At 38.9% G+C, this 24,955-nt stretch overlaps 1 protein-coding gene across 4 annotated transcripts in view; it reads left to right on the top strand.

Annotated features, from left to right (window-relative positions):
* Positions 1-8,750: 8,750 nt before the first annotated feature.
* atp2b1a (ATPase plasma membrane Ca2+ transporting 1a) overlaps positions 8,751-24,955 on the top strand; it is a 45,835-nt gene continuing 29,630 nt past the window's right edge. For all 4 annotated transcript variants that reach the window (XM_032590106.1, XM_032590105.1, XM_032590107.1 and 1 more), the window contains exons 1-2: positions 8,751-8,865; positions 22,266-22,773. In XM_032590106.1, the coding sequence (XP_032445997.1) occupies positions 22,581-22,773 (193 nt within the window). In that variant the 5' untranslated portion in view covers positions 8,751-8,865; positions 22,266-22,580. The remainder of the gene's footprint in view (positions 8,866-22,265; positions 22,774-24,955) is intronic.

Raw genomic sequence — 24,955 nt, 5'->3', positions numbered from 1 at the left:
CTGATTAACTACAAAAATTTTGTTTTAGCCGTCTAGCAATGGCTAAAACGATTCTACTCAAGCTTGTAGAATCAAAAGTTCACTTATTTAGAGCTCGACAACATGTAGTAGGCTAAAGAATGTCAAAAAGCAAGTGATCATAGCCTGATATAAAGAAATGAAAGAAACTATCTTATGTTAGTCAGTGTGAACTGGGTTGCAAAGCCATGTCTAAGGCTTTGGTCCTCAAAGAAACGAAAATGAGAACAACTATTACCAGTGGAGAAAACATGAGGAAAAAGTGAAGCAGTGGTGAACCTTCCCAGTAGAGGTTGGGCTAAAAATACTGCTCCAAGAGTGCATTGATGACTCATGCAGAAGGCCACAAAAAAAACAAAAAAAAAAACCAGAATAACATTTGAAGTCCTACAGGCCTCCCTTACACCATTTAATGTTGATGTTTAAAATTCGACAACTGTTAAATTTCTCACAACAAAGCATTTCAGAAAGAAATTATACCAACAGTCAAACATAGTGGTGAGAATGATGGTCTGAGGCTGCTTTGCTACTTCATCACCTGAGCAGCTTCATGTGATTAGTGTATGCTTTAGATCTGCTCTCCAGCGGTAGTGTTTTAGGAAAGTCCATAACAGTTACATGCATCATCTGTATTGCATGCACTGAAGAGATTACTAAAGTCAGCACCCAAAATGGGTTTATTTATCAAGGTCCCAATAGTTAATTCTGGTCTGTTTTGTCACTGAAAGTTGCTCCTTCTATGCATGCCAGTAAATTGCTTCTTAATTTACTGGCATTGAGAAGTTTTATACTCTTTTTCCCTATAAGCTTGCTGACTTAGAAATGTTTTCAGTTTGTTTATCTCACATATAAAACCATCATTTCTAGTTTTTGATACCTTACATCATGCTACATCTGCTCACACATACACAGGGGTTCCTTTGCATCATTGGCCTTAGGTCCCAGTCTGTAACCCTGCCTCACCAAACCTTTTTCCTTTCCCAGGGGAAAGCCCCTATGTGAAAGAAGAAATGGGGAGTAAAGGGCACCAAGTTCCCACTGGATCTCCTCCTCCGTGCCCCATCTGTGCCCAGCCAGTGCCACTGTGTTTCAGCTGCTCCAAAAACTGTGTGCTGGCTTGAGGATGCATGTGCTTTTAATGCTCCCCTCTCTGTACATTCTGTGGGTTAAGCGAATAAAAATAAAAAATCTGATGTGGCACTGTAATTAAGCTGCCATTAATTGTTTTGCCTTGTCCCCAGTGGCACCGCTCAGACTTAGGGGGAAGGAAAAGGCAGATTAATGGGGCTGATGGTCTCTACGCCTTACTGAACAACTAAGCACAGTGAAAGCGATTCTTAATTACTGCCTGTTGCCTCTAAATTACCCAAAAGTCATCTGACAGGAAGCTAATTAGCCCCTAACAGATCAGATGTTTCTATAAATGCTGTAGTCCGATCAAAACCGTGAGGTATTAACTTTGCATAACTTCTGGCAACTCGTTTTTTGAGATTTAACCGCAGCAGGTGTTTGAGTCTTGCCTGTTTGCCGTCTTCACTGTAGCCGGTTTCTAATGGCAGCGTTTTCCACAAACACTGCGCTACGTCTAAATGTGGAATCTCAGGTGGTTTCCTGCCTTGGCGTGAACAGAATCAAGACTATTTATATGCCTTGTATCATATGACATGTCAAATTTTCACTGCCTGAAATACTCTTTCCAGCCTCACCAGCAGCCAGTGTGAATGTAAATACAGGAGATATTGATGAAAACAAAGCGAAGAGAAAAAAATGCAGGACAGAGAAGGAACCCCACAAAGCGCCCTTCTATGGCTGGTTTTCGCACACGCAAATTTTTGCGGCAATGGAATCCTATAACCATATACAGGCTCTTCAACTCACACAATCTTATATTGCGCTGGGTGGGTCACCGCCCTTGCAAAGTCTGACCTCAATAGGCACTTGTGGTGAATTATTGTTTGCAAGTGGAAACTTGGCCAGATAATCTTCCTGCTGCTGGCTCAGGGCAGAGTGAGACCACTGTCTCCTTGCCTGCACGCGCACCCTGTGCACACAGCTTTTGTTTTGTCATCTCTACTTCCAGGTCACGCTTATTTGCTGACTCTTTACCTTTTTTTTTTTTTTTTTACAATAACTCCTTGTGTTTGCACTTCATCTTTCTTTTTCTGCCTCTCCTCCTCCGTCTCGGTTTCCCTCAAAACCTACTTCCCAACAACTCTGGTCTTTATCCTTGAAGGCCACTCACCTCTCCGCGGCTGTTCCTGCCAGTGCCGAGCAGTAAATTCCTGGGCTGGTAGGAAACACAAATATGCACAAACCAAGGGGTGATCAGTTCAATCAGAAGGGACCCTTCATCACCCCCTGCGTCTCCTGTTTCTCCAGGCATTCATTCATACAAAGAGTCTTTGTGGAACTGGTTCTGAGGGATTTTCTTGAGATCTCATTCCACATGCATCATACGTATAATTCGCGTGTTTGTGTGTCTGGTTGCTTTGCCAGTCAGCATGGTGTGAATGATGATCATATAATTGGGGTCTCCTTCAGCAGACATAAACCAGTGTTTGAACCAAAAGAAAAATGTGATTACAGTGATTGTAGCAGACTAATGACATGTTGGTTGAAGAGGGTTTATTATTAAAATGATGATGACCCATCCTTAATATAAACTTTGTCTGACTGATATAGCCACTGCTGTGGTTGAATGTGACTGAACAGTTTAGGGTGAAGTCCTTTAAGACTCATGTCAGCAAGATGATGTCGCATACAAGCTAAGAAGTTCAGAGTACAGAGGTGTGCAAAAGGATTCATATGACGTAAACTTTATTCACATTTTGTCCTTATGCAATCACAAACCTTAGTTGTTTTGTTGGACAGATCAATACAAAGCAGCACATTTGTGAAGTGGGAGCAAAAATGCAGTTTGTTTGCTCTTTAACAATGACTCAAAGTGTGGTATACAGTTGTTTCTAGCCCTTTTTATCTCCACTGATAACACACAGTTGCCTTAAAAGTCAATGAACAAGGGACACACAGTAAGTCAGGGATAAGGTTTTGGAAGTTTAAAGGAAGATTTTATTTTAATGGTTGTCCATCCACCAGGGGTGTGCAACATTTGGTCATTTACATCTTACATGTTAACTCCTAACAACTCTTAATATTTTCTAACAGTTAAAAAATAAGAATGTCTTAGTCAAAAATTTAAGTAAAATTCTGTGAAGTTTTAACTCAAGGTTTGGAGAAAAGAATACTTTTTCAAGGCACAGTGTCAGTGAAGAACTTCTGATTCCCAAACCGTCATCGGTACTGATTCTTGAAAATATGTAATACTATTTTTACTTTTCCTTTACAAAGGAGGAAGCTGCCCCTCTCGCAGCCTCCACGTCAAACTCTGTTCCACATTGCTGAGCCAGTGGAAAATCTGATGTCCGCTCAAGAAACAAAGTGGTGAAGAAAGATTGGCTGACCAAAGGACAAAATGTTCATACGGCACGTCTTCACTGATAGGGACCGGCTTATGTAACCCAAATAATGAGGCATCTTCTTGTTCCCATTTTCCACTTGCCTCGAGGCACATGATTTCCATGAGCATTTCCAACACAGTAGAATTTATAGTTAACTCTTTGGAAATGACAGATTTTGAGGCTTCGTTTTTCCATTCTTTTTGGCTTTTCCATCGTGCTTTGTGCAAAGATCTTCATCAATTCAAAGCCGAAATGCAAGTAGGATGCTGCAGCAAAGTCAGTCTTGGTTAGAATAGCAGACGCATTCATGCTGTGTCAGTTGCGAGACACTTTCCAACTGAACCTGCAATTATTTGTCAAGCTATCTCGTCTCATGGTGTGTAGCGCTCTACCCCAGCAATTAAAGTTCTATGTTAGGAGCAAAAAAAAACACACATACTCACCACAAAAGCAATCTTGGTGCCTACAAAAAAATGTTCTAAACTTTTTAGTTCTCCACCGTTATCTAAAAAAACCATGTGATTCTTTATCAACAAAAAATATAAGTTTGTTTTGAGCGTGTCTGCGATTTACACTGAATGTGTCCACCAGCCCCCTAAGGGTATGGCATGCCTCATCACGAATGCTTACTCAGACTGCATGAACAACACATTTGCATGCACAAAGGACGGTGACACTTGACATTTACTGTAGTTCACAAGACGCTCCAGAGCATCTGGCAAATTTTCACAGAGAAACTAAGTCAACAGCGAGGTTCATGACAACAGCTGTGGAGGGAAATAATCAGTCTCGACCAATTTAAAAGCAACATGGCTCTTGAAGTGTTAAGTGTCAGTAGAAAATATTTTTATCTGGATTTTGTAAATCTTAAAAAAGGCAAACTGCAAATATTTACGAGGGCTCATCTTCTACCTTAATTCTATGAGTTAAAGCTGTTTACATGGATTAAAATTGAGTTTGAGGAGGCTAAGCCAGTGGTTCAAAAATGTTTTGTAACAAGGATCAGATCAACAAATACTAAGAATTAATTGTTTTTCAGAAAGGAGAACAAAGGTTCTCAACTCCTTGCTATGTTTGATTGGAATAATGATTTCTCTTCTCTTGCAGAATATTCTACCCTAATCACAAATGATGGCAGTTGGGCGCCATCCTCAAATTTACAGCTTGCGACCGAGAACACGATTAGATTTGGTTTGATGTTATTCCCAGATCCCATATTTGAATTTCACAGGTAAATAATAACCATAAGCACTTGTTCTTGGGTCACTGTTGTCTGTTTCAGTTTAGCTATAGATCTGTTGAAATGTTTTCCTCTACACATTGTGTTTAGGGTAGTTTTCTATTTCAAGCGTAGCTTGTTTTTGGGTGAAAAGCATTTTTATGGGGGTGGCTTATTACCTCTGCATCAAAGTTTATAAGCTTTGTGTACTTTGCAAATTGTTCAGCCAAAAACAAAGTGCAATCCAAGTACCACAGAACAAGAATCTTGGAGCTAAACTGAACAAGCAATCAGTAGCAGCCCAAGGCCAAATCCAACTAAATTAATCTATTTTTAAAACTGTAACCAAAAACATTGGTGCCTGACAATGAGGAAAGTGTTACGGAAAACTAACAAGTTCTGCATGAGGAGCACTGTTGACATTTAGATTTTAATGGCCTCTGACAATCACTTGCATTATTGCTTTCTGCCTGTTTTTTTTTTCTTTTTTTCTTTTGCATCTTCAAATTAAATTCCACTCATGCACTTGTTGACTTTGTGGTCAGTTATAAGATTAGGAGATCAGGCCCATAGTTGTCAAACAGCTTATTGTCTTAAGTTTCACAAGTACTGGGAACAGGCCACTGCTAGTTTAGCTAAGTCTGGAGATCACAAGTTAATTTCGTTAATCTGGGGTTTTTAGGCGATTACGTTTCTGCCAGTAAATAAAACTCGATATATAATCAAGTCTTTTGTGGCTAAAAAGCAGCTTGTCTCCCACACATAAAGTAAAAATGCGCCGCTTAAAGTCTGCATCTGTCTTCTTGCTTTCAGTTACTTCCATGAGTTCTGCAGTATTTGAGCATGGGATAAAACGGGAGGGATAATGCAGGAACTGACAGACTTATAGGGAGAAAGACAGAAAACGGGCGGCTTCACTGTTTTGGTTGGAGGCATCTGCTCAGGGTTAGCAGACATAAAACTGTACAGACTGGCACTTTGGAAGCCAACTGAACCGCTGAGGGTAAGCTATATTAAAAAAAAAAAAGAAAGTAGTAGCGGACATAAAAATTGATTTATGCTTTATCTTTTATGCCACCACTTTGAAAACCTTGCAAATAAAGCCGTGCAGATCAGCTGAGGCTTACATCGCTGCTGCTGTTTGTGAAAAGGAAAACATCAGCACATGAGATGGACTTTGCTGAAGTTTTAGAGCAGGAAATTGACAGTTCAAAAGGCACACGGGCAGGTACCTAACCCACTCAGGCATGACTGGCTCCAGCATTTCACAGTTTGTTCAAAAGTTTATTACATCTTTTTTGCTAATCTGCACAACTAGACTTGTGGTTCCTCATTTTGCTTTTCGCTAAGCCATAGAAGTCGAATCACACAGTTATTGCGCAAGACTGCCCAGTGGGGGAAAAAAAAGAAGAAAATATATCTTTTTTCCTGTTCTTCTGTTCCCCTTTGACATAAATCTGACACAGAAATTCTGAAGTGAAATTTTCCAGTGTCAAGTTGTACGTACACAAGCACAAACTCATTGACCTTTTCAGATGTTTACACATCTGAAAAGATATGTGACTCAGGGCTATTGTGTTAATGATGAATCCCATTATGTTAAAACGACTAGCGTAATATACAGCAGTTTGACCTTAGCTAAAGTTTGTTTTCTATAGTGGGATCTTAAACCCATCTATTGGCTCACTTGGCTCACTTAGAAAAAGATCATTTCTCAAGCTTGGTCTTTTTGTGAATAGAATTATTTTTCTTTTGCACATTTTGAACTCGAATTTTAACTTTAAAAAGAAAAAACGGAAATTCTTCAATTATTTTGGACTTTAAAATGCTTACAAATACACCCTCAATTGATGGGTAAAGGAAGCAAGTGAGATGATAAGAGTTAATTTATTTGAGTAAATCAATTCAGAAAGTAAAATTTTAATACAGATTCATTACAAACAGTAATATTTTTCATGCATTTACTTCTGTTAGCATTGTGATTGTAGGTTACATTGATGATGGAAACCCAGTTTGTTTTCTTTAAAACTTAGGTGAATGTTGTATAAGACCAATCATTTTTTTAATACAGAAATACTGTGTAGGCTTTCCACAAAATGGAGAACCCGACAGTTAACCTCGACAGAAAATCCCTTCCCTTGAGGCTAATCTACAAAAGGCCTTTATTTAAAATAATTTTTTTTTTTTAAATACTGTTTTTTTCAGGCATATTCATGGAAAATTAAGTGGATGGGGAAACTTGTGGTAGAAAATCATGCACAAACAGGAATGATTGCTGCATTAAAGAGGTTTGCATGAGTGATTTAAGACCTACCACACAGATGCATCTGTTCTCATCACGTCCTCTCTGAAAATGGAACACATCAACTCAGTTCTAAAGTTCCTACACAGGTTCTCTGCATCTAAGAGAATAGACTTTAACATATTTTGATGCCAAGCCATTTTATAAACAAACAAAAGGATTTTTAAGACCTGTTATTGGTCTTCCAGACTGCTGAGGTCTTCCTGTTCTAGTCTTCTCTGCATCTCCACAGTCAGAATCAAACATGGAGTAGCAGCATTCAACTTTTGTGGTCTTCTACCTGGAAAAAAACTTCCGGGAAAAACTGCAAAACTGCCGAAACACTGAGTTGCCTTACATAAAGGATCAAATGTTTAGATTGATCAAATGTTTGATTAATAATAAGTGGAAAATAGATTAATTCTTAACTGGATAGCAATTTTTCATTTGTATTCTCTGACCGTATCCATTCAGTAATGGCTTGTTATAAGCCATAATCATTACAATTAACAAAAATAAATGCTTAAGTCATACTACAGTGTATAATACATCTATACGAGTTTATTTTTTTTAATTGAATAACTGAAATAAAATAAGCTGTTAAATCATATTCTGATTTTTTTCAGGCGCATGCACCAGCAATCATTCCTAAGTGTAGAATATACTTGCTCAGTTAGTGTTTGACTGGTAGCTGAAGAGATTGACGGCAGCTCAGATTGTTACTTGGCGCTGCTCTTCGTGCTGCAATGACCCAGTCAGGGTTATGTTTGCCGAAAATGCTACTTCTCGTGAGTTCTGGGTAATCGCGAATAATGCAGGCATTCAATAGGGAGCAGGAAAAAAAAAACCCCGCGCTACATCATGGAAACAGTGACGTCAGGTTTGATTAAGCGTTGAGGGAAGAGTCTTGTGTTGCAGACAGCAGGACTGCAGAGACAACACAGTGATCTTTCTGTGTGTGCTTTTCACTGGCTGCCTTAAATGATGGAGGGAACTGCTCAATAATCCTGTTATTATAAAGCGATACGGGAGCGAAGAGGGAATACGAGGGGATCATGACGTAACCGTTTCCATAGGCGACTGATATGCTGGCTCGACCAATGGGAATCCACACCATTGGTCCGTACCCATCCTCCTTTTGACGTGCATCACATGTCCCTGGCGGTGTTGTGACAGCAGGAAAGTCGGCAAAGCAAGTTGATTCCCCACAGTGTACTTCCGCCTTCGTTTAAATCCACGTTTGAGAAAGGTTTTCGTACGTAAGTGTTCCCTTACATTGTAAATCTAGTCTGGACAATAAAATCAATAAATTAGTTTGAAAGTTTCGAGATCCAGGTATTAAAAAAGGTTTAAATGTAATTTATCCTCAGAGATGGATGGAGTGCAGCGCATAAACAAACTCAAAATGGGAAAAAAGAGGCTTACAGTATAGCGAAGTGTTGTTTTTTTTAATCTAAAAGACAATTATGTTTATTTATATTTCTGTTTATTTGATTTTACAAGTTAATTGTATACATTTATTGATTTACAGTGTGGTAAAGAGAGTTATGCACCAGTTTGCCTCTGCTAAGTAGAAAAAAAATGTCGATTAGCTTTCGATATTGGAAACTTTAACCATTTTAATGGAATTAAAAACAAGCACACTTAGTCACCTTGTTCACTTTTAGCTCAATTGTAGCGCCATCCGTTTTCATTACTGCACCAAATGGTTTTCTGACGAGCGGCGGTCGAAGGGGAACTCTCTTGACGTGTCAGAAGTCTTTGGTTGTGGCTGTGACAACGCAGTGGGCGGGGCCTTACCTCAGATCGGGGCAGAGAGTCTAGTCTTTGGTGAGACTGAGGGGGAGTGAAGAGAGAAACGGACAGGGATTGCTCTCCAGAAAACGGGAGTAAGTATATTTTTCTGGTTTATTTCCTTAACAGGGTGGCAGAATGGCCACGTGCTAGGAGAGGCTTCCAGGTGTTCGGAAGCTGCATTCAAAACCAGGTGCTGTAAAAAAAATCTTCATTTTGGGTGTGCAGTGATCAACGAGGGCCAGCGTCTGAAAGGGTAACTGCCTACTGTACCGAAGCTAACACCGTTAGCTATCGTTATATCTTGGTTCGATACTGACATTGGGCGTTTCATTTGCCAACCCCAGGTGGCTAGTAGTAGTCGGCGAGGATGCTGCCATCTTCCATTTGCTTGTGCTTAATTTTACGTGACTCCTACTCAGCTCTAGTGTAAGTTTTTGGACTTGTCAATCAATAAGAAGCACATTTTTTTGTGTGTATATCCCTCATTACAACCTGTATCGGCTAAGGCATGTGAGCTAGTCGGCTAACAGTCGAATGTTGAACGTCAGCCAGGAACGGCTTTTTAACGTGTTAAACGTTAACGTTAAACTCACGACGATTACTTGCTTGCTTTAACGGTTCGTGTGCCGTACACTCTCTAACTGCGCTCTAAGCTGAACATTTCCCGTGAAATGTATTGAAATTTAATGGGTTAAACAAATTAACACTAGGTTACTCCATGTAACGTTGTCTGACTCATTTTGACGTCTATACATGGAGGCAGTTTGTGTTAGATATATAGCGTGTTGCCGTTGCTACCTTGTAAATTCGGGGGACAGTGTTCTGTGGATTCCGAGTGCAGGGCAGTCCTCGCAGCTGTCTGTCACCCCAATGCAGCCGTAGTAAACCTGTTTTTGTAGAGGAATAATCTGTGTTATTATTATTTTTTTAGATATACTTTCACTGATAAACAACACATCGAGTCCCTTCTCGAGCTGTCCCCCTTTTACTGCTTTCCGTTCAGGTTAACTTCACCCCTACCGATATTTTTCTGCTCCTGGCGATCAACCGTTATTTAACGGTTGAGTTACGGTCAGCATTAACATTTAGGAGCAGCGGACCTTGAGACAGCCACCCCTAAAACTTTTGCGACTTAATGGAAGCAATAGTATCGTATAGATTATCTGTCGAAATCGAAATGGACTGCAGCCACCGGGCACCTTTTGGTGTGCAGTTGAAGGGATCACTCCTTATCCAATTAAAAAGCACCCGGGCTTGCTTCAGCGCCAGCGGTGTCCCCCTGTGCTGCGGAGCAAGCTTCGTAATCACCCTAAAATGCATGTTTGTTTTTTTACGGTTAAAATGTTACCCTGCGTTTCAGTTATCTAAGGTCTTTTAGTAATCCTAGAGTACAGCAGTTATCTGTGGACTCATTACATAATTTGTAATGACAGCCAAGCCAGAATGTCTTGAAAGTCTTTATTATAGAAATGATAAACTACTTGGATTTAGTGCCAGTCCAGAACAGGAAGGTCTGAATTAGACTTTACAATGCTCTAAGAATAGCTTTTAGATTAATTTATTGCCGTTCTCAGCATGTAGAAATTTAAAAGTTGTTTATTGATTCACTCAGATCATCAGTCAGATCCTCTGAGCTCTTTGACTTCAGACTGTCGCTGTTTGTCACTCAGCAAAGCCAAACGATCACTTTTCTTATTTGTTGCAGTACAATCTCTTTGTTGTGACTTAGGATGGAGAACTCCACTCACCTTGACAGAGTAAAAAGACAGCAGTCGCTCCATTTGCTGCTGTTTTTCTTTAAAACGCCTGATTACTGCTAATGCGAGGGTTTGTTTTGGAAGTTACTCGTCACACCAAAGTGAATTTGGGGATTTGACAGAACAATTGTTTTAAAGTGTTGTTATTATTATGTTGTAGGGGTGTTGTGTCTGGAATCAGGCTGTTTCAGTGTCATGGTGATAACCTTGAGGAGAAATGCAGCAGTTGCACTCTATTAGGACAGAAATTTAAAGCAAAATGTGTAACATGAATTAAGTGGTCATACAATATAAATATAATCTAACATGTAAATGACTTTCTTTTTATTATTTTGATATAGTTATAGCAAAGATAGAAAATAAGCACCATATATGTAGTTTTTGAGTCCTTATTGGTAGCTGTTTCAACTAATTCAGACAGTTCTCACTTTTCAAACAATGCTAGGGTGAACTACTCATGATGAGATGGAGAGTTGATGAGCTCATGTTTTAGAGTCATGTCTCAAATTTACATCGTGAAAACGATCCATATAAAAAAAAGAAAAAACATAAATCTTCATTTCTAAGTGCTGAGTAAAGGGTATTGTTTTAAAAATCCCGGTCATCTTATGAGTAAGGGGACATTGAGTCATGTGAAGTAGCACTGGAAACTAAACATAGTGTGTTGTTGTTGTCATGACAGAATGTGTGGTACCATGAGACAGAATGTATTCAGGATCTCATGTGTTGGGAGTTTTGCTTATCTATCGGTGGAGACTGTAGGGCCAAGGTTATTCCTAGCAGTGGTATTATGTTACATGTCTTTCAAGTTACCCATTACTACTCATTCATTCAAATCTTTCTTAACGTATGGTTGTAGGCATGTCTGGTGGGTTGGTTTCTAATGTCTTTGGAGTAAAAGGTCTATACTTGAAGGAAAAGGAACAATGAATACAACTCCGATGATTTATTCAGAGATGTGTTTAGATTTAATAGGTTTTTTTCCCCCAGACTATTTACATATTTAACATGTTTTTGTTACAGTATTTTCGGGGGAAACATCTTCCTTTCAGCATCACAATTGAACAGAATTAAAGCTCTTTTAAAGTCAAAACTCTTAAAATCCAAGCTTCTGAGTTCTCAAATATTCATATTGTGTATCGGGTCACAGAAAAGTGTGCAGAAAACATTTTCTGCGTGAGCTGTCAGGTGGGGCAGCCATCACGGCGTTGGATTAGTTTCATTCAGCGAAACACTGAGTGCAGGTGGATGTATTAAATCCTTTTGTGTGGAGTCGAGGTGTTGTCCACTTGAACAGGAATTTATTTGTAAAGTACTCTCATGAAATCTGTTATGTCATAGCACTGAGTTCTGCTCGCTGTCATTTTCTATAACCAGTGTTGTTGTTTTTTTAAGAAATTAGTCCAAACCTAATGCCTTAAGGAATACAAACAAGCACAGTGTTGTTGTATTAATTATTTCAAATGTTAGTTGTAACTTATGAGGTACTTCCAGTCCTATGACCTTGAGACTCTGCAGATTTTTCAGAAAACGGCTTGTGTGACTCTGGTCGTCACAAGACTGGACACATTGTATAAAGATGATGCCGGCATCGCAGAAGTACGGTGTCATGGTCGCCCTGTTGGACTGTAATGAAGTGATGCTTGTGTCCACCACCCACCACTTAGCAGGATCCAGTCCCCACACACACACTAACACACGGAACAATTCACGGTGGATTATGGGAGAAGTTGAGTAAAGCATCCCTGAAACTATAACGATTCAAGTGCTGTGCTTCACAGTTCTGATGCTCTTTTACTGGAATGTTGTATTTGGTTTATGCCAAACATGTCCTCTGTTGTGGTGTCTAAATAATAAAATTTTAGATTTATTTGGGGGGAAATAACCTTGTTCTACACGTCTTATTGTCTATGCTCTCTTTGGCAGTAGACTTTGACAGGGAATGTTGGAATGATCTGAAGAAATTTATTTCAGGGATTTGAAGCTTGGCTTGGAAATGATGCTCTCAGCTTTTTGAAAATGACGTTTTAGCAAATAACTAAATAGTTTTGACAGCTACTCATTTCTTTTTTTCTTTTTTGATGTCCCGTTCTTAACCACATTGATTATTTACAAGATATTTTAGTCAAACAGTTCAGGAAATGGTTTACTCATTTGGCTAAGTAGTTTGACGATAAGAGATTTTTCTGTCACTTCGGGGAACAATTGCCTGTTACCCCAGATGAAAGAAATGCTGGAGAGTGGCGAATGTGTTGCTGATGACGCCTCTGACTGTGCTCTCTCATGGATGCCTGACAGCTTTTTCAGACCTGTGGAGAAGTTCCAGTCTTCGGGGTGAAGCAGCACTCCCAGCTGTAAGCAGGGCGGCACAAGGAGGGCTGGGTGTCTCTGCCTGTGCCCTCCACATTTACATGGCGTGACCCAGTTCAGCTACGACTCGCTGCGGGGGGAGGGGGCGGTCTGGGCGAAGCTAAAAATACCACATCTCGCATTAGGCAGCTCCTCGGCAGAGGGATCCCTAGAACTGCTGCCCTCGACTTGCGCCGAGTTGTTGGCACGTGGAGGTGTTCAAACTGCCAGAGGGTTTTCCTTAGCGTGGATGAGAAAGACCACTGCCGTCCCGTCGGCTGGCCGGCTTTCTCTCGCGCAGCCTCTGGGTGGAGGAGGTCTTAGCGAATGTCTGATGTGAGATAACGCTTGAGAGTCACAACTCTTTGCGCCTCAAGGCAAGTCCTCCGACAGACAGGCGAGGCTGAGGCAGGGAAGGGGTTAACTCCAGCCACTGTCATTCAACCATACCACGCCAGCTGTTGGCTTGGAGATCCAATCACAATGATTTTCCACTGTTGTGACATGTGACCCGCTCTGCAACCCTAAACTGAAGCGGCAAAGCAAATGTTGGCACGTCTTCATCTTGGCATTGTTGACGCTTGTAAAGTGTGATCATGTAAAAGAAGGCTGATAAAGTAAGATAAATCAAATGGATCCAGGTCAATAAAACAATTAAGATTGCATTTATTTTTACCAGAAGAGCTGAGATCTTCACCGTTTGTATTGGAATTTGTGCTACATTGAAGCTTTGTGGCACATCCTGTTTTATAAAGCAGTGGAAACTATTAAAACTTAGAATCTATTTTGTAAAATGATGCTGGATGAATGAACTCTAAGGTGCAACATAACAAAAATAGCAATCTTAACCACAATATTAAGACACCCTCAACAAAGCACGAGCCACAAATATTCAACACCTTTTTTATGTGGTAAAAGGAGAAACCACCGTAAGAAGTAATGAGTCAGTCTAGGCAACAAGTTCAAGACCGTTTTCTGGACGTGGCCTGGAACGACCACAAGGCCAAGAAAAATACTCAGCCTTATTTTTCAGTGTGAAGCAAAACAGCAGTTGCAGGAGCGATGAGTTTAACTGAATTTGCATAAAAATATAAAGCATGTATGATGTGATAGAATAGTGTTTGTTTAAAACAGAAAATGAATAATTATTCCTAGGATACTACTGCCATGATGATATCTATATAGATTTAATATTCAATACATAAGTGTTACAAAAATGCGTAAGTATTTTTGTAGTGTAAACACCTAAATATTTAATTATATGTGGTGATGTTCTAGTTTATTCTCCATGGCTGTGTGTTTTTGCTACTGGAAATAATTGTGGATGTCCACACAATGGATAAATATAGCGGCTTTTTTTCAGCCAGCTGACCAGTAGTGAGCAGCAACAGTGGGGTCAGGTGCAGTTCTGTTATTCTCTGGTTCTTACAGTTGGAGAAAACTTCAGTCTTGTTTTTTTTTGTCTTTCAGGCATATTGTAAGAATTTAAACCCTTGAAATGAAATGACAGAAAATTTTAAGTTTTCAAACATTAATGTTTAATATGATGGCATAACCTGATACAGGTAACTAGTCCAGAACAAGTAGCAAAGTGACTTGGGTTTACCTGCTGTTTGAATCGTCAGTCCAGGCAGATATGTCCAAATCCTGTTGACTGGAAACTGACCAAACAAACCTGCTTTTTAAACAGTGCTGTGAAAAAGTGTTTGTCCCTCTAAACTCAGAAATAACTGTTATGAACCAACATGCAGAGCAATTATTTTTGTACATAGGGCCAGGGTGGTTTGACTATCTTTTGCCCTTAATGAATGAAAACATTCAAAAAGTGCTTTTTATATTTACTCAGATTATCCAATATTGAAATTTGTTTTATTATCTGAAACATTTAAATCTGACAAGAAAAAGCAAAAACAGAAATCTGCAAGGTTGACTCTGCTAATGGTACACATTAGTTTTTCACTAGGGAGCTGCAGCATTTTATTTTTATTTTATTTTTTATCAGTTTAAGCAAATTGGGCAAACCATGCATGAATAACTCTCAATGTACAGCCAGAACAAGGTTGTTGTTTTTTTTAAGTTGTTGTAAACACTCGACCCTGTTCAGCTGCAGAAATGTGTTGAAGATTTGCATAGATTCCAGTTGTTACCATTGACATATTTTTACAGTCTGTTGGGTTTTATTTAAAGAACCACATTTGTTCCATGCCAGCTAATTGCTATTACTTCAATCTGTTTAGCTGAACCCTTTGACCAAGAACCTTGTATAAAAGCTGCATTGTGTTTTCATTAGATTTCCAGATGGGAAGGGCTTTTTACGCTCGGTCCAATTGAGTTTCAGATGCGTCTTCTCTTTCACTTCTAATGCTATTTGCCCAACTGGACATATTGCATCTTGGCTCTACCAAACTAATGTGAACACACATGTTGACAATCTAAACTTCATAGATGAACCATCAGAAATGATCTGAAACTGAATTTTATTCTGCTGTTGAATTAGCATATTTTTAAATTAATTGTTTTTGACGTGCGTTAGGCACCTGGTAGTGCACTCCGCACACAACGGAGTGCACTTGTGAGGGCAGGAGCGTCGCCCTCGTTTTGTAACACCCCTATCTGTATGAGTTTATTTATATTCCGTTTTAAGCAGGGCTGTGTGAACTACATATGAAACGTAGTTGTCTCTCTGCCAGCGCAAGGTTGAAGAATTTAAAAGGATATCTGACAGTTTAACCAAGTTACCTGGACTTCATGTTGGTTTCAGTAAAATCTCATTAGCGCAACTTTTAAATTGATTTAAGAAAATTCTGCAGGTATTTATTCGAGCCCTTTATCTCCGTGAAATTTTTTTTTTCTAGTTTTGTATGTAATGTGATTGGCAGCTCAAATATTGACAGTCATGTTTTCTTCCCCGTTGATTAAATGCACCAAAATGAAAATTTCTTCTGTATTTCTAGCAAATACCCGCTTGGTACATATTGTTTCAACTCATTTTTTAATGAGTTGAAACAGATTTTTATGCTAAGCAATGATAAGAAAGCTTTTCTAATTTTCAGTTTTCTTAGGCTATAAAACATAAAAGAAAAAAAAGTGCTTTGATGGAGGTAGCAGTTTGAGTCTAACAAAAAAATGAAGAAATTACAAGATTAAGCCTCTTGAAGCGCCTTATCTGAATTATGAAACTGAAAAGTTGAAGTTCTTGGCTCTGATGCATTTAATGATTAGAAAGTATTTGACCTGCTGATCACTTATCAGAAAGGATCAAAGAAAAAGTGACCATCTTTGATCTCTGCATACCTGATTGGATCGTCCCCGTGATCCTGTTTTATGTTTCTCTTCAAATTCAGCATAAAGATACTTATTTTTTCGGTTAAGAATTTTAAATATCTCTTCAGGAACAACTGGGTGGTTTTTGTGCGGGGGTGTGCGTGTGTGTGGGGGTATGTGTGTTTGATCCAGGGGTGAAGAAATTCAACAATGATGCGAGAATCTAGAAGTCATCTGAACCGCTTTTATTATTTCCATAAAAAGCTTGGTTTCATCCTGCTTTCATTTCTCTTCAGCCTTGATTACATTTCAGCATAACTCTATGCCTGGAAGAGCAGTTTTTATAAAGCATTTTTATACAATAAGAAATTAAATACGTAATTCTTTCATATTTTCTCTTCAGACCTTGATAGAAATGTTCAGGGAAGTCTCCCTAGTTACTGTACAGTGATGCATATTTGTCTGAACTTTATAAAAACAATTCTAATGTCCTTCGTTTTCATGAACCAGCCTCATTGTGTGTGGCTAATTAAGTGGTGGGCTGTAGCTTTGTAGTGTTAGAGTAGAATCTGGCTAATCAGGAAGTCGTGATGATGTTTTAACAGACGACTTTTCCTGAGGTAATTACACTGCAGAAAGTATTTAGGATTTTCTGATTCTGTAGTGCTGCATTATTTGTTTGTTTCAGTGACAAGCCTATAACCTATAATGTTTTAAATTAACTTGTCTAGATATCGTCTAAGATTGCAATATTTCAGTTGTTTCAGTGATAAAAGTGAACATCCTGTTTGGTAGGAGGGTGAAAAGGGTAAAAAAAACATTTTTGAAATGTAAAATCAAATTCTGAATTAAGCAGAAGTATGATATGTTGAGTAGTAGGAAAAACATATTCCAGATTAGAGCAGAGCTTGGAAAAATATGTAAATTGTACAATGGATTCTGAAACTTAACCGCTTAACCAGGCTTCAGCATCTCTACTACTAAAATAAATACCTCTTTTGGACATTAAGAGAAGTTAGCATCCATTCAAACAGCCAAAAATATTACTCCTATGCGGAGTGTAAATGCCCAGCACTTGAAATATAATATCTCTCCAAATATTGCATGCAGTGCTTGGCGTTTCTGAAATCCGATACATTGTGCAGCTCTACTACAAACACCATTGTTTGCACTCTGGTCCTGCTGCTGGGTAACTAAAAACAATTAAACAGCTATTTCAAAATAGGACTGTTTTTTTTCTTCTTCTTTTTTTAGGTTAATTTTTTTCTCTTTCTTTTTTTATAAACCTTTCTGGCTCGTAACAATTAGTGACTCCTCAAGATTATATTGATCAGAGGGAGCTGTGTAGGTGGGACATTCTCATCTTTATTCAGATTGTTTTTGGCGTCTATGGGATTCAATGTTACCACAGACACATTTCTTTTGTCAATCACATCACAGGATGAACTCTACAGCCTTGTCACATGTAGCACAGCTGACTGTTCTCTTGGTTAAACTTTAGTATCTCGCGCTGACAGTGAAGTTTCTCCTTATCTGGTGTCTATTGGTTGGACTTTGTTGGGTTATTGGTGAACACACTGAATCTTGTAAACCTGCATTGCTGTCACCTAATAGATTTTGTAGCTGTGCTTGCTAGTGCATTTACAAATATGAACAATTTTAACAGAACATTAGTTACTGTAATTTGAATTGTCTGGATACAACAGAGAGCATTGTGTAAAATGGCAAAGAACCCTTTTTTCCCCTCATTGAGATCAAATTAGACAAATTTTCATTTTGATGTTTAATTTGGAGATGTATTTGGAAGACCCATTTTGTTCAAAGTGTTACTCACAGTTGTTCTCAGGCTTACAATTTCCCACCTTTTTACTCCATATATAAAACTATATAATTCTATACATTTTAATTGTAGGTTTATCAGGCCATATCTAAACTCATTACACTTTTTAAAAAATAAATATTGTAAACACTGTAATATGTAAGAGTACTATTGTATTCAGATTCGTAGCTTTTTTTTTTTCTTTTTTTTTTTCTCAGAGTTTTTGCGGCGCTAGTGGCTCGTATTTTTCCGACAGTAGGCAGACAGGAAGGAGGGTGAGGAGAGGGGGGAAGACATGCGGCAAAGGTCGTCGGGACCGGGAGTCGAACCTGTGACGTCCGCGTCGAGGACTAAGGCCTCCAAACGTGGGGCGTGCTAACCCCCTGCGCCACCACAGCATGCCCCTGATTCGTAGCTTTTGACTCTGATAGGCATGTGTTTAGCAAATGCCAAATTCCACAACAAAAATCTCTAATGTTAGCGAAGTTGAAGTAAAAACACACTGATGGTCTGAGGTCATCAAGCTGTGATTTGACTTCACCGTTCTGTTTTTCATTTGTGTGGTCCTTCATGGAATATGATTTTAAACATCAATATTTTAGGCGCCAATACTTGTTACACCTTTAGAGGGTTTATGGGTAGAATTATATAAATTCGATTTTCCTTCCAAACTTTAAAGATTATAAGTGTCCACTAAGACAGTCTTTCAGCCTTTAAAGAAAGCACAGATTAAAAGTAGGATTAGCGCACTTCTGTTGAAAAAGGCCCGTTAACCAATTAACATCAATTATTACCAAAAGCTAATAGTGTGCCATGTTATCCTCATGTACTTTGATTTAACAAAGACAGCATTATATTAGGAAAATTTAACAGTCAAAAATGTTGTAAAGATGTAATTTAGTTGTGGTTGAACAGAAAAAAAAGTTGTATCATTTCCTTTGCAAGATGTCTCAGCAGTCCTGTGGTTTAGTCTCGAGTTTCTCTTCCTTTTAGGCAGATTCTAAATGTTTCTTGGTTTAATAAAGAAACTGCAAATACATTTTATATTTTAAATCAACAGTTAAATATTAGATAGAGATGCATGCATACAGGTTTATCTATAAACAGAAGAGTATAGAACTTTAGTTCATGGGAAAAATCTTTGATAATCTGTTTAGAATTACAGGTAAATATTTTAACAGATAAGTTCGAGGGGGCGGGGGAAGTCTACTCTTAATCTGAGAAGAGAACGAATTACTTGCAGGCACATTATGTTCATTAAAGGTATTTTAAAATCATTATAGGACTTCTAATTGATCAAATTAAAAATGTTATTGACTTGTTCTGCCAATTACAAACCAAAAGGGTTATTACACTTGTGGTGCTTTTAGAACCACTCTGGGAATTTCCAAAAGCGAGAATTTCTGTTGTTCGAAAAGCAGATGGCTCATGATTCCTGCTTACTGAAGGTTTTGAGGTGCTTGACAGTTTGGGGCCTCCTTTGTTGCATGTCTTTCCCTTTCACAGTGCTGGAGAACGTTTGAATAGAGAGCATTTCCACACAGACGGGCAGGCCAGTTTAGCATTCAGTCCAGTGTGGCTCGGCATTGAATTCATAAAATAAGCAAAGTCTTCTCTCAAACCGAAAAGCCATCTGGATGGTAGCAACTGTTGCTCCAGAACCTGTACGCAACATGTGGCTTTCGATGCATCAGCACAGATTACCAAGAATATGTGCATAAATTAAACAAGTGACCATCACACACCTTGACCTTTTACAATAAACCAGATGGTCTGTTGTCTTTTTGGCCTGAAGTTTGATGTGTGATTTCTTAAAAAAACAAAACAAAAAAAATCCTCAGTTGTCATGAAGGTTTATTCTTTTCTAGTTCCCCTCAGTCAATGTTGGATGAGCTTCATACGAATCATTTCTAGTGTGTACTGTTTGCAGACTGATTAAATGCAAGATTAAAACTCAGTTGAGCTTTACCCTCCTTTTGTTTTAGTTTTCTCCCACATGGTCACATGACAACCTGTTCATCGATATGGTTGGTCAGAATAATATTTTAATATTTTTCTAAACTAGTGAACAGCTTTAATTTCATTGTCATGTTTGGATCACTTTTGAAACTGGCATATAAAATGAGGATTTTTTTCAAATTCAGTTAAAGTTCACTTTATTTGAGTTCTTCTAATGTAGCTCCCATTTGGGCATTGGAAACACAAGGAGACAAAAGTTGGCCTGTAAACTTAGAGCATAACCCTTCGAATAACAAACATATTTAACGGAAACAAGAAGCATGGTCAGAATAAGTTCAACATGGGAAAAGGATTTTATATTCTTTTAGATTTAAGAGAATGATCTAAATGCAGTTTATTTTTTCTACATTTTAAATTTGCACAGATTTTGAGGGAACTTATTCTTAAAGGGACAAAGGCATAAAAGGTTATAAATGAGTTGTAAGACATATCCTAAAAAAAAAAAGAATATTCTCCACAATGGTGGCGCACACATGCAAATTTAAAATATTACTGACCCTCTAAACATGTGAAGCATTCTTGTGATTAACTTGTTTTTCATCTTTCGGGTTCACAGACAAATATAGCTGGGTATGATTAGCAAAACAGTGGAAATTATTACTGGGTCTCCTGACAGTATTGCCTGAGGGAAGCATTGGTGCTTCTACGGAAACCTTCAAAACTCGGTTTTGTATTTTGCAAGATTCTCTAACATGAAAAAGCCCCATTTTATCAGCATTTCACCGCTGTGGTCGTAATAGCCGTTAATGATGAATACAGTTTTGCAGCTGATTGTGTGGTTGTGTACATAAAGGCTCATCAGTGTTTACGGGGTTTAGTTGATGGAGCCATACTGGCCATGTTTCTCACTTATTTTTAATTGCCACATTCATTCAGCTTTATGCGATCACAAGGTAATGAAAGGTTTCGAAATTAAATGGATCACTGATGGATGAACTTCAGATTTGCACATCTTCTTGGTACATTAGTTTGTTTTTTAGTCGCTTCTTCCATTTAGTACATTGACATGCTAATTTAAATAAGTTATAGCAATCTGTATGCTTTTGATTGGTAAATGTGAAATGTATTTGCAGTGTGCTGGTTATTTTAATTGCCTTATTTTTTAAAGGATTAGTTAGTTTTTTTGTATTAGTTTTACAGTTGTAAAACATTGTTTCAGAGCTGTAATTGTTGTTTTGCTGTTTTCAATATGTAAACCTGAACTTGTTACCTGATTCAGCCTGTTGCAGTTCTTGTATCTCTAATTAATATTCCAGTCTCTTCAAAACAAAGTTATTACCATAGTATCAAACGCTTTGTTTACATCTTGTAGATTCCCAGTTATCCACACCATGGCAATCCTGTGTGCTTGACTAAAGTCAGTCACCCATCTGTTTTTTCCCCCCAAAATCTCAGCTTTCCTTCACTTTTTATTATAGGTTCTGAAAGGACTTAATGACATAGAACAAATTCAAGAAATGCGTCATTTATCTGAATTTTAAACCAAACCAAGACTTGTTCACACGAAGAACAAGTTCGTGTGAATAACTTGCAGCATGACACAAGCCATGCTGCATCCAGATCTGTGCAAAACAAAGCTTTCTAGCGGTAAACATAACCAGTCTACAAGACGACAATGCAGCCTGGTGGTTTGACAACTATTTTCACACTGAAAGAAAGTTAATTGGTCAGCAGAATGCCAAAGTTATTTGCAACCAGAACGAGTAATTTGCTTTGTTTGAAGTTGAATCAGTGGAGAAGTGTGACAAGTACCAATAGAGCTTTTGTAATACAGGACTATTTGATTTGAGGGTATTTTATAACTTTGGCCCTTACTTGATTATGAGTTCAATGTGTGAAATCCTTGTTATGTTTATGATACTATTTGTGGAAAAAAGAAGTTGGTTGTATGGAGTGCTTATTCTACAAAACAACATAAATTCACATAAATCCTCAAGAGTGCAAAGATCAGCGACAACTATCAAGGTTGCTGTTTGTTTGACCCTTTTCTTTTTCCTGACTTGAAGCAAGTCTTAATTACGAGTATGAAAACAAAAAAAGACTGGCCCCCAAAGATGCTCTATTCAGGCTGGGAATATGTTTTAAAGATTCCAATCAGCCTTGCTTCATACCACAGCTAAACGCTTTCGCTTTTTTGAACATTGTGTATCGTATGAGCTATGTAAATAAATTGTTTTCATAGTTGTAAGAAGTATTCAGTGAAAATATCACTACCTTCCTGCTTCTAAAATTAAACTTAACAGTGTTAATGTTCACTCTCTGATAGTTTGCTCTTGTCTTTCAGATCTGCTTGCAAGGTGATCTCCGGCTCTGCGGGCGTTCTTCAGTCACCATGAACGATTAGGAACTCAGCTCTCCAAGGGATATAATGGCTTGTTTTGTAATATCCCTACACCACCACCTGACATGCGACTCCAGCTGCCTGTAAAGGGCCCGTCAGCTGTTTATGGGAACCATCAGTGTATTTGCACTCTTGAGGATTTAAGTTTTTTTTCCCCCTCTCTTTAAAAAGGGACAACACTTTTCTATTTTAGCCCCACTGTCGGGTCAAAGCAGCAGCGCTTTGCAAAAGACTGAGTTGGCAGCAGGAAGCAAGGCAATGGCGAACAACTCGTACAGTGGGGTGAAGAACTCCCTGATGGAGGCCAACCATGATGGGGAATTTGGCTGCACACTCAAAGAACTGCGCTCCTTGATGGAGCTCAGAGGCGCTGAGGCGATAACCAAAATCAGTGAAACTTATGGAGATACTCAAGGACTCTGCAGCCGTTTAAAAACATCAGCTATAGATGGTACAGTATTGCTTTTTTTCCTGTATTTTAAAAAATAACATTTCTAGTAGTGACAGCTATTTAGGAGGTGATAACGTGCAAAAGTATTTTCAAGGCGACTTGTTGCTATATTATAATTACCTTGTCTACACTTCCTTGGAAATGCTCACATGCCAGACAGGTGGCCGGGCGGGCCGGATCTGACCCGGGACCTATCCCGGTCTATTTCAAGGCCGCTGGTTCTGTCCCTCACACCCTCCTTTCACCCTCAGTGTGTATGTGCATGCGTCTGTGTGTAGGCTTCAGACAGACCAGCTGTTTCCCTGGGCACAGCACCAGTCTTCAGGCAGGTCACACTCCCACGTGCGGCAAACCAAACAATGAAGCTTTCTGGGTGTTATCTTTTTGTTCAAGTTATTTTACAGCACCATAAAACAGTTTGTGCTGTTTCTAAATATATTCAGCTTGCAGAATATCCAACTGGGGTGTGCTTGTCATTGGCCCCCCTCCCTCTCCTCTTACCTCTGTATGAATTTGTCTCTCCGTAGACGGTCGGCCTAATCGTCAGAATGACCTTGACTGAACTCTTATGGGAGGGGATTTTCAGTTTGATCCCAGATTAAAACGGCACCACATATTCACTGTAACAGCAACAGTCGGCTGCATGCAGTGCCTCAGAGCAAGGAAAAATCTTCCTGGCCTCCTTCAATCGGACAATAATGTGATAAACACTGCGCTTTACTGCAGCGGAAAACATTTCTCATCGCAGCTACAGTCATTAGCTTACTTTGTGAATCGTGACCTTTCATTTATTGATAGTGGAAGTGGTGTGCCCTGTTTACGTTTCAGCCTTTTTATCAGCCTAGAAGTCTCTGAGCTGTGTGAAGTATGGGGAAAAAAAAGAAACTGCAGGGAAGGAATTTAGTGGTTGACAGTGTGAGTTGTCTAAACATGCATGTCGCTGTGTCGTGTTGCTGAACGTTTGGTACCGTCGTATTACTATAAGTGACATTGCTTGTTTTGTAAATCTATTTGTCCTCATTTGCTCACCACTCTGTGTACTGGTATAACTTAATGAATTAGAATGTCTCAAATCTTAATTCTTTTCACTAATTACATAAAAAAAATAATTCTTATTGTTATTCAAGGGTTTATTTCTGTAAATTTTGACTCTTACAGTGAATGAATAAAAAAAACAAAATTTAGTTTCTTAGAAAAAAATAAAATGAATTTCAATACAGTATATGCACTCAGTACTTAAAATGTGCTCCTTTTTTCTGAAGTTAGAACATCAGTGTGACATAACATGGAGGTAATCAGCCTGTTGCTCTGCTGAGATGTAATGAAAGCCCAGGTTGCTTTGATGGAAGCCGTCCTCTTGTCTGTGCTGTTGGATCTGTTGTCTCCCACTTGAAAATACTTCACAAGTTTAAAGCAGGAACTGGTACCTTTGGCATTGTGAGGAGGTGGCTAGTCCTGAAAATAAAATCATCTCCATTCAGCTTGTCAACAGGGGTGAAGCATAAAGTGGTGATGTGCTGAGTTTTGGGCCACAAGCAACCTGGTTTCAGTGCCTCTCCACATTCTTGGATCTTCATTTTAGATGAAATGCAACCTTTATTTTTATCTGAAAAGAGAACTTTGGATCACACTGCGACAGTTTACTCCCTTTTCGCCTCACCCCCAGTCAAGTGGCTTTGATGTCGCCTCTGGTTCAGAAGTTGCAACAGTTGTAGCCTGTGTCTATGTTCCAGCTCTTGAAGCTCCAACTCCAGTCACAGTCTACGCCAGGCAATCCTCTTGCTAAATTGTTGAATGGATTTTGCATCACATTATGCGTTACTAGTCCACTTGTTTCTCCCACAATTTCCTTTCTCTTAACTTTCTGTGTATGTTCTTGGATACAGAACCCTGTGAATAGAGCAGCCTCTTTATCGCTTGCGTTTTGTGGCTCACCGTCTTTGAGGGCATTGGCATAACGGTCCAACAGTAGCCACCACCCTCAACACTCGCCCACTCATTACAGGGCACTTTTTCCTTTCATGTGTAAGTTGATTCACCAAGACGATGGGTCCTGTGTGCTTTCAACTTTCATATCTGCAATTACAGATGTAAAAGGGTGTGGCTTTTAACAGTCAATGTAACCTACGGGGTTTCCCCGAGGGGAGTTCCCTGGGGGCAAGCTCTGTCACAGTTCTTATGC

Source organism: Xiphophorus hellerii, chromosome 17 (assembly GCF_003331165.1).
Source record: "Xiphophorus hellerii strain 12219 chromosome 17, Xiphophorus_hellerii-4.1, whole genome shotgun sequence".
NCBI classification, from domain to species: Eukaryota; Metazoa; Chordata; class Actinopteri; order Cyprinodontiformes; family Poeciliidae; genus Xiphophorus; species Xiphophorus hellerii.
This window is presented reverse-complemented; position numbering and strand designations above follow the sequence as displayed.